The sequence below is a fragment of the Ranitomeya imitator genome, chromosome 3 (assembly GCF_032444005.1).
Source record: "Ranitomeya imitator isolate aRanImi1 chromosome 3, aRanImi1.pri, whole genome shotgun sequence".
NCBI classification, from domain to species: Eukaryota; Metazoa; Chordata; class Amphibia; order Anura; family Dendrobatidae; genus Ranitomeya; species Ranitomeya imitator.
This window is the reverse complement of record NC_091284.1, coordinates 114933643-114950065: the sequence shown is the minus strand read 5'-3', so window position 1 is coordinate 114950065 and position 16423 is coordinate 114933643. Positions and strand designations below refer to the sequence as shown.

Below are 16423 nucleotides of genomic sequence, written 5' to 3'. Positions count from 1 at the left end.
ACACACAGGTCCAGGTGTGGCCATTAACTAGGGAAGGTGGTCACTAGTCTGCAAAGCAAATTGCTGAGAACTTCTGCAGTCAGATGCAGTGCAATGGTCTGCAGCCTCTGACACATCCATGACAAAGGGTTAAACGATAGTCATACCACACAAATTAGATCATAAACAATATTTCCCATATGTTTATTTTATTTTACCATCATCTTTCAAAAGTACTTTTATTTTATTAGGATAATAGAATGGTTAAAATTTTGCAGAAATGTATTATTTTTTCAAGGAAATTTACAAATGCTATTTTTTGAAAGACCACCACATTATGGGTGTAAGGTCCAAGCATTCCTACACGAACAGTTTCTTGGAAAGTGGATTGATCATCGTGGGCCAGTTGAATGGCCACCAAGGTCTCCCGATCTGACCCCGTTAGACTATTATCTTTTGGGGGTCATGTGAAGCCAATTGTCTATGCTGTGAAGATACGAGATGGGCAGCATCTGAAACAACGGATACTGGAAGCCTGTGCTAGCATTTTTCCTGCAGTGTTGCTATCAGCATGTTAAGAGTGGGAGAAGAGGGTTGCATTGACAATCCAACAAAATGGGCAACACTTTGAACACATTTTATAAATGGTCATTAACTTGTAATTAACTCATGAAAGAATAAAGCTATGTTAAAACCAAGCACACCATTGTTTTTTCTGTGAAATTCTCAATAAGTTGTGTCACATGACCCTCTTCCCATTGGAAAAAATAAAGTTGGATCCAAAATGGCCGACTTTAAAATGGCCGCCATGCTCACCACCCATCTTGAAAAGTTTTTCCCCTCCTATAAACTAATGTGCCACAAACAGGAAGTTGATATCACCAACCATTTCCATTTTATTTAGGTGTATCCAAATAAATGGCCCACCCTGTACATTGTGCCCAGCTTGTGCTTCTGGAGCCCCACACCATAAATTGTTAAATGGGGCCCTCCCCCCTACAGTAATGCCAAACATGTGGCTGCAGTTTAGTCAGATTGTAGGGCTCAGAAGGAGGGCGGCTTTTGGATTTGGGAGCACAGATTTCACTGGATTTTGTTTGGGAAGGAGGTGCCATGTTTCACTTCCAGAATCTTTGTTCTGCCAGAAATGTTGAAAATCACTATATTTCCAATGACATATGACGGAAGTGAGTGGCCACTTGTTTTGCGGTGCATAGGTTGGGGGTTTTATTAGTAAAATTTTAGGGCACATAACATTTTTTGTTCTTTCAGTGTACAGTATGGCTAAGATTACATTATGGGTTTTTGTTTAAAGGGAACCTGTCACCCCGAAAATCGCGGGTGAGGTAAGCCCACCGGCATCAGGGGCTTATCTACAGCATTCTGTAATGCTGTAGATAAGCCCCCGATGTTACCTGAAAGAGGAGAAAAAGACGTTATATTATACTCACCCAGGGGCGGTCCCGCTGCTGGTCAGGTCGGATGGGTGTCTCTGGTCCGCTGCAGCGCCTCCCATCTTCATTACAAGATGTCCTCTTCTGATCTTCAGCCACGGCTCCGGCGCAGGCGTACTTTGCTCTGCCCTCTTGAGGGCAGAGGATAGTACTGCAGTGCGCAAGCGCCGGAAAGGTCAGAGGCCCGGCGCCTGCGCACTGCAGTACTTTGTCTGCCCTCAACAGGGCAGAGCAAAGTACGCCTGCACCGGAGCCGTGGCTGAAGATCAGAAGAGGACGTCTTGTAATGAAGATGGGAGGCACCGCAGCGGACCGGAGACACCCATCCGACCTGACCAGCAGCGGGACCACCCCTGGGTGAGTATAATATAACGTCTTTTTCTCCTCTTTCAGGTAACATCGGGGGCTTATCTACAGTATTACAGAATGCTGTAGATAAGCCCCCGATGCCGGTGGGCTTACCTCACCCTCGATTTTCGGGGTGACAGGTTCCCTTTAAATCCCCACAAAAATGCAATTCAGATGATATGCCAGATGGAGCCACTCAATATAATGAGGAGGATGGAGACATTTTGGACTCCGTTTGGTGCCCGTTTTGGTGGCATCCTGTTGTGAATTCTGCTCTTGGGTTCCCTCCGGTGGTTGTTGGTGGGAATGCAGTTGTCTCTGAGTCACAGTCCTGGCCAGGTGTATCAGATGATTACAATTCGGACTGGGATATTTAGGTGTGCAGGATCCTTTAGCCCTTGCCAGTTGTCAATGTTCCTTGTGAAGTGATGGATCACTTTCTGGCTTCTCCTGCTTGCTGCCAAATTCAGCAAAGATAAGTGTTTGGTTTTTGTATCTGTGGCACACTGCTGTGTGCTTGTTTCAGTTTTATTCCTGCTCTGATTGTAGGATTCACTGGAGTTGCAGATTTACGCTCCTACATCTATTAGTTAGATGTTGGAAGTTTTTGTAATTTCTGCTGTGGATGTTTTTGAAGGGTTTTATACTGACCGCACAGAACTCTGTCCTATCCTGTCCTATCTAGCTAGTGTGGCCTCCTGTGCTAAATCCTGTTTTCTGCCTGTGTGTGTTTTTTCCTCTCCGACTCACCGCCAATATTTGTGGGGGGCTGTCTATCTTTTAGGGATTTTCTCTGAGGCAAGATAGTATTCCTATTTCCATCTTTAGGGGTATTTAGTCCTACGGCTGTGACGAGGTTTCTAGGTGTGTTAGGTACACTCCACGGCTACTTCTAGTTGCAGTGTTAAGTTCAGGATTTGCGGTCAGTATAGTTACCACCTTCTCCAGTGAAAGTTCTCATGCAGCTCCAAGGTCACCGGATCATAACAGCATCCATCCATTTAGTCATGCAAAGACCACAGTTGTGTGCTAAAAAGACTCCTAAAATGATGAGAAACCGCAGAAAAAGACCAGATGAAAACTCCATCTGCCTAAAAAAATTATAGATTTTTCTGAGTCAGTCAAATCTCTTTTTTAACCCATTTTGCCTGAAGAAAACACATCTTGATAGGTTGTATCCTTAGGCTGCACCATCCTAATTACACAAATGCACATTACCTGATATGTTTAATCTAGAATCATGGAATGTTAGAGTTGGAAGGAACATCCAGTGTCATCTCATATAACCCCCTGCTCACTGACAGGACACCATGATATAGGCAATGTCTAGGACTATAGTGTTTGGCAAGGGAAACTAAATGAAGATAATGAAATGCACATTATGCTTACTTCCAGCAGTGCCATTAGCTAAAAACTAGCAGCAACCAATGAGATCCAGCTACACCCACCTACTATTCAGAGAAGTCTAGTCAAAAGTGGTTTTCTTTGTTGAAGAATTGAGGCCAAAAACCACCATACTTGCAAAACAACGTAATTATGCGTGAAAACATAGAAACTGGGGCACAACAAAATGGCAGTGGGTGCTTTGGACTGATAAGTCAAAATTTTAAATATTTGGCTGTAGCAGAAAGCAGTTTGTTTTATGAAGGGCTGGAAAACTGTTCAATAATGAGTGTCTATAGGCAACAGTGATGCATGATGGAGGGTTCTTGAAAGTTGGGGCTGCATTTCATCAAACGGAGTTGGGGATTTGGTCAAGATTAATGGTGTCCTCAATGCTGAGGAATAAAGACATATGGCTCCAAATTTATTCTGCAGCAGGACAACTACCCCAAACATACAACCAATGTCCTTTAAAACTATCTTCAGTGTGAAAAAGAACAAAGATTTCTGGAAGTGATGATATGGCCCCCGCCGATTTCTGATCTCATCATCATCAAGTCTGTCTAAGATTACATGAAGAGACAGAAGGATTTTCACATGCTTAAAGCTACAGATCTGTGGTTAGTTCTCCAAGATGTTTGATACAACCTTCCGGCCGACATCTTTCAATAACTGTGCGTAAGTGGACCTGGAAGAATTCTTGCTGTTTTTAAGGCAAAAAGTGATTACACCAAATACTGACTTTAGATTTATCATTTGTTTATACAGTTTGCATTTTGTTAATTGATAGAAACAAACAATTAATACTTTTATTTAGGTTTTGAAGCATTCTTTTTTTGTAGCATTTTTCCCCATCTTCCAAATACTTTTGCACAGTACTGTACATATTTTCTTGCAATTATTAATGAGAATATCATGGCCTGTCTGTGTAAAATGAAGATTCATACACCGTAAATATGGAGTGTATTGTATGTGGTAATGGGCAACACAGCATGTTTTCACATAGCGCTGTGTCGAATTGTACTTTAGTGTTACATTTTAACAGCCCAATAATTTGGAACCCTTTTATTAACAGTTCCTAAGGACATTTTAATTTAACAATATCAAATTACCAACTTACCTCCAACATTTATAGCTTCTAGTTTCTTAAAAGGTACGCCATCTAAGTAGTCTACAAGAGCAGCAGTGTGTATCACGACATCAACACCTTTAACAGCTGACAAAATCTGGTTGAAATCTGTGATATCTCCTTTAATAAAAGTAACCATGGTAGATGCTACAAATTAGAAATGAAAGACAATGAATTAAGGGATCAAAAAGATTCAAAGGCAACAGTAATACAAAGGAATGACTGCTTTATTTTCAAGTACGTAAGTTAAAATAGGGACATTTGATGTAAGTCAATGATATTTCCCATATTATACTTAGACTGGACATTTTAAAGATGTGCAAAATGTATCAGTGTTTCATGCTGTTTGATAAATTTGGTGCATCTTCAGACTTTTTACGGTATCTATATATAGGGTGATCGATATAGGGTGATCTTCAGTACAACCATCTTACCAGATGACTGTGCTAAAGATCACCCTATTTTTGATTACCCGGAATGCTACGTTCACCGCAGTATCAGCACCCAACGACGTCAGTCTTCTCAGAACTGAAAAATGAGCGACGTGGTGAGCTCAATATATATTTTCTATTGGTTTTCATAATTCGCTTTAATAGGTTGAACCAAATTGTTGACCAGTTTTAACACACATTGCTGTATTTCAGGCCGTGAATCCTTTCCCATTAAGCTGTAACCCGTTTGAAAAAGTGTCTAAAATATATAAGTCTGTGTTCATATGATGAGCTATTGGTGAGTTTTTGATGTTGCAGAAGTTTTGCAGGATTTCTGCACCTAATTATATAAGATAGGTTACTTGCATTTTCTTTTTTTTTACAAGTGTTTTTATCATGTTTTTGACACTGCAGATTTTGTCTCTTCTTGGTATGTTATGCTTTAAATGAAGCTGCTTTGCTTTTGATACTTCCTGGGATTTAGCTGGACCAAAGCATTATTGATATAGTCATCTGCGTCTCCACAGCGTAAACGCACCGATAAATACGCGCATCTACATGCGGATTTTCCATAGCTAATGCAATTCTTTGAGGAAACTTTGCACATATAACGCAGGGTACTTGCAAGAAAAACTGACATTTTGCAGATTTCAAACACGCACCGCAGGTCAGTTTCCGCAGCATAAAAAAAATAAATCACAGTGGGCAGGAGATTTCTTTACATCCCATCAGGTTTGCTGAAACTGTGTGAAGCTGCAGTGAAAATAGTTAGTGTCAAAAAGTCACCAAAAACTCATGGTGGGAACATAATCAAATAGATTTGATGTAAGACAGGTTTTATTTGGTGCACATTAAAGGGGTTGTCCGGTCAAAACAGACAAGTCTGCAGTCACTCTGTAACTGCAGACTTATGAATCCCCCCCAGTGCACTCACTGTGTGCTGCGGGGATTTGCCGGTTTCAGACCGGAGGGTATGTATGAGTCAGGCCTGGGTCACACTAGCATAGAATACGGACGAGTGCTATATGAGAAAACATTGCATAGCACCAGTGTTAATCTATGAGGCGGCTCACATCGCTATATTGTTTCTCTGGTGTATTCTACGTGCGAGACTCACCAATGCAAGACTATTGGTACGAGTAGAACAAAAATATAATAATCGCACAGCACTCAGACTATGCAAGTGCGGTCCGATTTTTACGCACCGGTGTCCATTGAAAAGCCAGCAATTCATGTGCCGCATACATTAAAATCACACTGACAGGTTAGAAAAGTTAGAATGGATATATACACATGAAATACATAGATATATAGATGTCAGTGACACACACACACACACACACACACATACATATATATATATATATATATATATATATATATATTTAATATTAGATAGATACAGTAGAAGAAAAGCCAGTAATTCATCTGCCGTGTTCTGTTAAATCACTGCAGGAGCAGACAAGATAGAAGAGATGGATTACATACAGTAAATACAAATAGAATGGGTAGATATATAGAGGTTAGTGACATACAATTAGTGCAGTGTGTGTGCAAATTACTGGACATTTATTTAATTAATAAAAGATTATTTTTCGGAAAAAATCTCTGGAGCTCAGCCACAGTGATCTTGGGGTTCTCCTTTACCTATCTCACCAAGGCTCTTCTCCCATGATTGCTCAGTTTGGCTTGACGGCCAGGTCTAGGAAGACTTTTGGTGGTCCCAAACTTCTTCCATTTAAGGATTATGGAGGCCACTGTGCTCTTAGGAACCTTGAGTACTGCAGAAATTCTGTTCATGGGTGGACATACTGTGCTTCAACCGATGCAACTGCATCGGGGCCCCGGAGGCTCTGGGGGGCCCCTGCAGGCAAGGCCGGCATTAGGGGCAGGCAGCTGCCTAGGGCTCCTGCTCCCCCAGGGGCCCCCAGCTAGCGGAACATCACGCAGCCGCTATGGGCCCCCTGTGAGGCAGGGAGGCCCGCCTGCCGCCAGCGCCGACTCCCCCACCGCATTGAACTATGCCGGCATCTGCCAGTACAGTTCAAACCAATGATGGAGGAGAGAGCATCAGCTGATGCTACCTCTCCCATCATTCCCCGCTCTGCCTCTGACACTGTGGGTGCGCAATGACATCATCGCGCACTCATTGTGTGCCGGGCAGTGCAGCCACTAAGACAGGAGCAGGGAGCAGCGCAGGCATGAGGAGAGGTGAGGAGTGTTTTTTTTTTTTACTATAACAGTGAGTACTGGACTGTGGGGCCATTCTCGGGGGGGGGGGGGAGATGCGGGCTGTGCTATATACTACATGGCTGTGCTATATTTGTCGTGGCTGTGCTATATGCGATGTGGCTGTGCTATATACTATGCAGGCTGTGTTATAAAATATGCGGGCTGTATTATTTACTACGTAGGCTGTGTTATATACTACGTGGCTGTGCTATATACTACACGGACTGTGCTATATACTATGTGGGCTGTCTTAAATACTATGTGGGCTGTTACATACTACATTGGCTGTATTATATACTATGCGTGCTGTGCTATATACTACGTGGGCTGTGTTATATACTACGTGGGCTGTGCTATATATTATGCGGGCTGTGCTATATACTACGTTGGCTGTGCTATATACTACCAGGCAGGGCTATATACTATGCGGGCTGTTATATAATATTGGGGGTATATTGTATTCTATGCGGAGGCTGTGTTATATACTATGTGGCTGTGTTATATACTATGTGGCTGTGTTATATACTATGGGGGTACATTATATTCTATGGGGGAGGCTGTGTTATATACTATGGGGGCTGCATTATATTCTATGGGGGCTACATTATATACTATGGGGAGGTGGGCTGTATTATATTCTATGAGGGGCTACATTATATTCTATGGGGGCTGTATGATCGTTATATTCTATGAGGGGTGATTGCATCCTACTCTATTAGGGGGCTACATTATACTATATGAGGGGGGCTGCATTATATTTTATGGGGGGTTACATTATACTCTGTGGGGTGGTTGCATTATGCTCTATGGGGTGGCTGCATTATACTATATGTGGGCTGCATTATACTGCATCAAGGACTATGGGGAATACATTATACTATATGATAACAACTCCAGAGCACATATTTAAAAAGGAGAAAAGAAGGGCAATTTCACACTAAATAGTGGTAAAAGACCCAAAGCCTACACAAAAGGCACCCCACTCCATATTAATAATGCAAACAGGAGAACTAGCGGAGTATAATGGGTATATAAATTTATTACGTATACAAGGTATAAATACACATACAGTAAGGTACATATAAGACAGTAGTATGTTTAGAAAATACAAGGTGCAAAGAAGGATGGGAAAAAGGGAAACCAGTATCCACCCGGTGTGCGGGAGCACAGAGTCCCAGACAGTCTGATAAGATCAGCAGACTGATAATAAAGCACGTTGCAGGAAGCCACCCTAATAGTAGATACAATAAAGTGACAAACCGTCACTAGTAGTAGGTATTTGGAGCTTACCGCAGGTATGATGGGCTACACTGCACACCAGACCGGAACCAGGATAAAACAACCCCCAGTCCACGGACCGAAATGTCGCCGCAGGAGGCAGAATAAAGAAAGTTACTGTCTGTCACTTCCTGGTGTGGCGCTGTCCTTTTTATACTTCGATTGTGGACTCTCTTGCTGGGACAGACCCCCTGGTGTGGACGAGCGCCCTGATGTCCATGGAGGCGGTGTCAGTATTGGGTGCGGTCTAACACATTTGTTGGATACTTGCTGATCTTATCAGACTGTCTGGGACACTGTGCTCCCGCACACTGGGTGGATACTGGTTTCCCTTTTCCCCATCCTTCTTTGCACCCTGTATTTTGTAAACATACTACTGTCTTATATGTGCCTTACTGTATGTGTATTTATACCTTGTATACGTAATAAATTTATATACCCATTATACTCCGCTAGTTCTCCTGTTTGTATTATACTATATGAAGAACTATGTGGTGCATTATACTATGTGAAGTGAATTGTACTACTGTACATGGAGGACTATGGCGGTGCAGTATACTATATGGAGCACTATGATGAGTGTATTATACTATGTGGAGGGCTGAGCAGTGTATTTTAATATATGGAGGACTATGAGGATTGTATTATACTATGTGGAGGACTATGGAACGTGTATAATAGTATATGGAGGACTGAGGAGTGCATTATACTATATGGAGGACTATGGTGCATATTATATTATATGGAGGACTATGGGGTGTGCATGTTACAATATGGAAAGCAGTGGGGCACTTTATAATATGTGGAGGACTATGGGGTGTATCATACTAAACAAGCAAAATGCTGCATATTCATCGAGTGATTGGATTGTTTATGCCGGAACAAAAATCATTGTTCTCAGCAGCACATCGCCGGTGTAAATAGTAGATATGCTGCTCATAACATAATACTGTATGGTGATCTGTTACTGATCTATTTGTGATCCTTCTGTTCCCATCATTCTTTCTCAGTTGGTGTAAAGAGGCCAGGAAACAAGCATTGAACGACTTCAATATTGTCGATCACACTCATTTAGCGGCCTGAACTCAGCGCATGTAAATACAACTGAAATGCGTCTGTGTGATGAGCAATATGTTACCATTTGGGGCCCCATTTTAAACTTTGCCTAGGGCCCCACTTTGCCTAAAACCGGCCTTACTGGCAGGGCTGCTAATATTGATGGCAATCTGGCCAGTTTATCCGGCCCCGAGGCTTCAGGGGCCCCTGGCCAGATTGCCCTCATGTGCGGCGGGCAGGGAGCAATCCCTGCAGCTCCACTGCCTGCAGGACAAAATGGCAGTGGATCTGTCCTGCCTGCTCTTCCTGTCTCACACAGCAGCGGCTGAATGACATCATCATTCAGCGCTGCGGCTGTGCAAGACAGGAAGCTGCCGACGATAGTGGAGCTTCAGGATACCGTGCACAGAGGTGAGGTGTGTGTGTGTGCGTGTGTGCGTATGCAGAGAGGTGAATGGTGCTGTGTATGTCTGTGTGTGTAGGGGGAGGAGAGGGCAATGATGGGGCAGAAGGCAATGATTGGGTTGACAGAGAGGGCAATGATAGGGGTAGTGGGGGAGGAGGAAATGATGGAGGTGGTGAATGGACAATAAAGGGGGGGATTGGGATGAGAGGGAAAGGGGATTCATAATGGATTTAGGAACGGGGAGGAAGACGTTATTATTTATTATTATGTCTAACACAGTCCCTTAGTATATAGTGTACTCACTTATGTATAGCACAGTATATATATATATATATATATGTGTATATGTGTGTATGTATATATATATATATATATATATATATATACACACACACACACACACACACACACACACACACACACACACACACACACACAGTACAGACCAAAAGTTTGGACAAACCTCATTCAAAGATTTTTCTGTATTTTCATGACTATGAAAAATGTACATTCACACTGAAGGCATCATAACTATGAATTAACACATGTGGAATTATATACTTAACAAAAAAGTGTGAAACAACTGAAATTATGTCTTATATTTTATGTTCTTCAGAGTAGCCTCCTTTTGCTTTGATTACTGCTTTGCACACTCTTGGCATTCTCTTGATGAGCTTCAAGAGGTAGTCACCAGGAATGGTCTTCCAACAGTCTTAAAGGAGTTTCCAGAGATGCTTAGCACTTGTTGGCTCTTTTGCTTTCACTCTGTGGTCCAGCTCACCCCAAACATAGTAACATAGTAACATAGTTAGTAAGGCCGAAAAAAGACATTTGTCCATCCAGTTCAGCCTATATTCCATCATAATAAATCCCCAGATCTACGTCCTTCTACAGAACCTAATTGTATGATACAATATTGTTCTGCTCCAGGAAGACATCCAGGCCTCTCTTGAACCCCTCGACTGAGTTCGCCATCACCACCTCCTCAGGCAAGCAATTCCAGATTCTCACTGCTCTAACAGTAAAGAATCCTCTTCTATGTTGGTGGAAAAACCTTCTCTCCTCCAGACGCAAAGAATGCCCCCTTGTGTTCGTCACCTTCCTTGGTATAAACAGATCCTCAGCGAGATATTTGTATTGTCCCCTTATATACTTATACATGGTTATTAGATCGCCCCTCAGTCGTCTTTTTTCTAGACTAAATAATCCTAATTTCTCTAATCTATCTGGGTATTGTAGTTCTCCCATCCCCTTTATTAATTTTGTTGCCCTCCTTTGTACTCTCTCTAGTTCCATTATATCCTTCCTGAGCACCGGTGCCCAAAACTGGACACAGTACTCCATGTGCGGTCTAACTAGGGATTTGTACAGAGGCAGTATAATGCTCTCATCATGTGTATCCAGACCTCTTTTAATGCACCCCATGATCCTGTTTGCCTTGGCAGCTGCTGCCTGGCACTGGCTGCTCCAGGTAAGTTTATTATTAACTAGGATCCCCAAGTCCTTCTCCCTGTCAGATTTACCCAGTGGTTTCCCATTCAGTGTGTAATGGTGATATTGATTCCTTCTTCCCATGTGTATAACCTTACATTTATCATTGTTAAACCTCATCTGCCACCTTTCAGCCCAAGTTTCCAACTTATCCAGATCCATCTGTAGCAGAATACTATCTTCTCTTGTATTAACTGCTTTACATAGTTTTGTATCATCTGCAAATATCGATATTTTACTGTGTAAACCTTCTACCAGATCATTAATGAATATGTTGAAGAGAACAGGTCCCAATACTGACCCCTGCGGTACCCCACTGGTCACAGCGACCCAGTTAGAGACTATACCATTTATAACCACCCTCTGCTTTCTATCACTAAGCCAGTTACTAACCCATTTACACACATTTTCCCCCAGACCAAGCATTCTCATTTTGTGTACCAACCTCTTGTGCGGCACGGTATCAAACGCTTTGGAAAAATCGAGATATACCACGTCCAATGACTCACCGTGGTCCAGCCTATAGCTTACCTCTTCATAAAAACTGATTAGATTGGTTTGACAGGAGCGATTTCTCATAAACCCATGTTGATATGGAGTTAAACAGTTATTCTCATTGAGATAATCCAGAATAACATCCTTCAGAAACCCTTCAAATATTTTACCAACAATAGAGGTTAGACTTACTGGCCTATAATTTCCAGGTTCACTTTTAGAGCCCTTTTTGAATATTGGCACCACATTTGCTATGCGCCAATCCTGGGGAACAGACCCTGTCGCTATAGAGTCCCTAAAAATAAGAAATAATGGTTTATCTATTACATTACTTTGTTCTCTTAGTACTCGTGGGTGTATGCCATCCGGACCCGGAGATTTATCTATTTTAATCTTATTTAGCCGGTTTCGCACCTCTTCTTGGGTTAGATTGGTGACCCTTAATATAGGGTTTTCATTGTTTCTTGGGATTTCACCTAGCATTTCATTTTCCACCGTGAATACCGTGGAGAAGAAGGTGTTTAATATGTTAGCTTTTTCCTCGTCATCTACAACCATTCTTTCCTCGCTATTTTTTAAGGGGCCTACATTTTCAGTTTTTATTCTTTTACTATTGATATAGTTGAAGAACAGTTTGGGATTAGTTTTACTCTCCTTAGCAATGTGCTTCTCTGTTTCCTTTTTGGCAGCTTTAATTAGTTTTTTAGATAAAGTATTTTTCTCCCTATAGTTTTTTAGAGCTTCAATGGTGCCATCCTGCTTTAGTAGTGCAACCATCTCGATTGGGTTCAGGTCTGGTGAGTGTGGAGGCCAGGTCATCTGGCGTAGCACCTAATCACTCTCCTTCTTGGTCAAATAGCCCTTACACAGCCTGGAGGTGTGTTTGGGGTCATTGTCCTGTTGAAAAATAAATGATGGTCCAACTAAACGCAAACCGGATGGAATAGCATGCCGCTGCAAGATGCTGTGGTAGCCATGCTGGTTCAGTATGCCTTCAATTTTGAATAAATCCCCAACAATGTCAAAAGCAAAGCACCCCCACACCTCCTCCTCCATGCTTCACTGTGGGAACCAGGCATGTAGAGTCCATCCGTTCACCTTTTCTGCGTCGCACAAAGACTTTGTAGCGCTTGATTGTTTTTTGTCACTGCACTTGGGGACACTTTCAAAGTTTTCCCAATTTTTCGGACTGACTGACCTTCATTTCTTAAAGTAATGATGGCCACTTGTTTTTCTTTACTTAACTGCTTTTTTCTCTCCATAATACAAATTCTAACAGTCTATTCAGTAGGACTATCAGCTGTGTATCCACCAGGCTTCTGCACAACACAACTGATGGTCCTAACCCCATTTATAAGGCAAGAAATCCCACTTATTAAACCTGACAGGGCACACCTGTGAAGTGAAAACCATTTCTGGTGACTACCTCTCGAAGCTCATCAAGAGAATGCCAAGAGTGTACATAGTAGTAATCATAGCAAAAGGTGGCTACTTTGAAGAACCTAGAATAGACAATATAAGACATATTTTCAGTTGTTTCACACTTTTTTGTTAAGTATATAATTCCACATGTTTTAATTCATAACGTTGATGCCTCCAGTGTGAATGTACAATTTTCGTGTGTGTGTGTCTCTATTTCTATAGAGAGAGAGAGAGAGAGAGAGAGTGTGTGTGATTTGTTGCTTTAAAAGGAGAGGGGGCCCAGACACATTTCCTGCACAGGGGCCTCATGCTGTCTGTGTCCGCCCCTGATTCTGTTGTAACCTTGGCCAGATCTGTGCCTTGCCACAATTCTGTCTCTGAGCTCCTTGGCCAGTTCCTTTGACCTCATGATCCTCATTTGGTCTGACATGCACTATGAGCTGCGAGGTCTTGTATAGACAGATGTGTGCCTTCCCACATCAAGTCTTATCAGTTTAATTAAGCACAGCTGGACTTCAATGGAGGAGTAGAACCATCTTAAGGAGGATCACAAAGAAATGGACAGCAAGTGACTTAAATATGAGTGTCTGAGCAAAGAGTCTGAATACTTCTAACCATGTGATGATATTTCAGTTTTTCTTTATTAAAATTGCAAACATTTCTACATTTTTTTTTTTCAGTCAAGATGGGGTGCAGAGTGTACGTTAATGTGAAAAAAATGAACTTTTTTTTGAATTTACGAAATGGCTGCAATGAAACAAAGTGAAAAATTTAAAGGGGTCTGAATACTTTCCATACCCACTGTGTGTGTATATATATGTGTTTTGACAAATATTTCCTTTGAAAACGATGTATAAATGACATAGAAAATTGCTGTGTGTAAAAGCTCATATTAAAATCGCATTGCAATCAGATAGCAATCGCACTGTACTTGGATGCTAGTTGTGAAAAATTGGATTCTACTCACATTACACTTATTCTACTTTCGGCAGGGAGACTCAGACCAATTTTTCATACGTTTAGTGTGACTCCGGCCAGTGGGTGGGGCCTCGCTCTCCTTATACTTGCATGGAGCGAGGCGGCACCATCTAGTTTATCCTGCCTACTATATGACTACGTCACCAGACGGAGCCCGGTCTCGGCTCAATACAAGTGTAAGGAGCGAATATGTGTCTGCTGGCCGGTGTTATGTATAGCACATGCATACCCTCCGGTCCCGGGTCTGAAACCAGCAAATCCCTACAGTGCATGCGCTTTGGGGGGGGGGGAATTTATAACTCTGAAGTCATACAGAGTGACTGCAAAACTTATCTGTTTTGAACAGACAACCTCTACGGCAGAATGGGTGTATTTTGCTTAAAAATTCTCACTTTGATACAACAAGGTTTGTCAATACCGACATTGTATAGTATCAAAACACTAGCAGTACAATTTGCAGGAGATTAATATCCTTTTGGCTTTTGATCTTGAGTAGTGATTTATTGCATTTACCTGTTCGTAGATGTTTGATAGCTTCACTTTCATTGAGATCAAAAACTTTAACCTCCTTCACATAATCTTCCTTGAGCACAAGTTTTACAATCCATTCTCCAATAAAGCCACATCCACCTGTGATCAGATACACCAGATCCTTCGCCATACTGAGCAGAGATTACGAACTATGGAATATATTAACATGGCAAATTTATACACCATGAAATTATAGATCTAAAGACAATTAAACATGAATAATCACCTTTCACTTTTGGCATTTTTACACCGGCCCCAGCCAGGAACTAAGGAGGGACAGGGTGTGACTAAGCATGCGTGAAAAATTAATAATTTATGCCCTAAAAGTGGCTTAAAAAAAAACAGAAATTAATGCCAGATGCTGGCTGAAGTTCATTTTTTGGCAGTGGCACATGGCAGTTGAAAGGCTTGCCAAATTCTTTAGGAGGTGCACGGCAGTCCAGATGAATAACTGTATGACTCTTCTGCAGCATTTCTGCACCTATTAGTTTAATTAGGTTACTCGCCTTTTTCCTATTACCTTTTTGAGTGTGTTGTTATATGCATTTTTATTGTATTTTTGACTATTTTTAGTTTGACAGGTTTTAAATAGAGATTGTTTTGTATTTGATGCATGCTAGTATTTGGCTTTGGCAAAATGTTATGGATAGTCAGATTAAATGCATTTCTAGTGCGTTTCTGCATTGTCAAAGCATAGTAAGGCATATTTACTATATAGCTGTGGATTTTCTGCATCTAATATGTACCCGCAAGAGAAATTTTCATGTTGCAACATTCAAACATGCTTTGCAGGTCAGTTTATGCTGCGGAACTTAAACTTACTGATACACCTTACAAGCCATTTTCTTAATGCCCGTAAGAACCTGGCATAAAGTTTTGTCTGTAATTAGAGATGGCCAAACTTTCCAAGGTTCGCTTCGCTGAATGTCCCGATGTTCGCCGAACATAACCGAACCTCATGAAATTCAATGGGAGGCAAAACCAAATATATACACAACACCTTAAGGGGTGACAAGCAGCTTCTCTAACGGCTAAAATTAGAGGCAGATACCAGGAAAAATCCCATCAATTTACACAGTAGAAATTTGCTAATCGCACAGCAGCAGTCAGCAATGGGCCACACATGAGGTATCAGGGTCTGGGCCAGCATTTATAGCTTTGAATTGAAGTTTCAACTAAGTCCTGCTGGTTAAGGGAGCAATGTGAGCCTGCTTTGCTGGGAGCCCTGATACCTCATGCACCAGCTCAGTTTTTTTTCCCTCAGCCACACTCAGATGGCACAAACATCAGTTTCATATAGTACTATTGGTAGAAAAAGGTAAGGAAAGTAACACAGGTAGTGGAGTGAAATTAAGTGCAGACCTGCCGGTCTGGGAGCCCTGCTGCTACAGGCAACACAAATGAAGGAGACCCAACTTGGAGTCTCAATATTACAAAAAATTATTGTCACACACCACTAATGTGGCATTAATTTTCACAGAGTAGAAACAGTATAATGGGCCTCTGACACCCCTTCTACTACAGGCAACCCACTAGATGGAGACCCAACTTGGAGTCTCCACATTTCAAAAAATTGTTTGTAACATCAGCAGCAGTAGCAACAGCAGGCACAGAAGCTATGACAAAGGTGTCTCAGACTGCAATAACACGAGATCAATGCATGACATTAAAAAAGACCATTGTCTAGTCTTCCCAGTCTGCGACTGGATTGCAAGAGTCATTGCCATTTTCCCTGTGCCAGGACACATGATTTAGTCATCAAGCGGAAATCAGGTACTACTACTCCTTTGAATTCATATGACCATGAGTC

The 16423-nt window shown here is 41.8% G+C and overlaps 1 protein-coding gene across 2 annotated transcripts in view; it reads right to left on the bottom strand.

The window, feature by feature from the left end:
• The window catches only part of LOC138672883 (3 beta-hydroxysteroid dehydrogenase type 7-like), a 146863-nt gene that overhangs the window by 111271 nt on the left and 19169 nt on the right, over positions 1-16423 (bottom strand). For both annotated transcript variants that reach the window (XM_069761308.1, XM_069761310.1), the window contains exons 2-3: positions 14596-14762; positions 4285-4440 (exon numbers count right to left, since the gene is read on the bottom strand). In XM_069761308.1, coding sequence (XP_069617409.1) covers positions 4285-4440; positions 14596-14743 — 304 coding nt within the window. In that variant the 5' untranslated portion in view covers positions 14744-14762. The remainder of the gene's footprint in view (positions 1-4284; positions 4441-14595; positions 14763-16423) is intronic.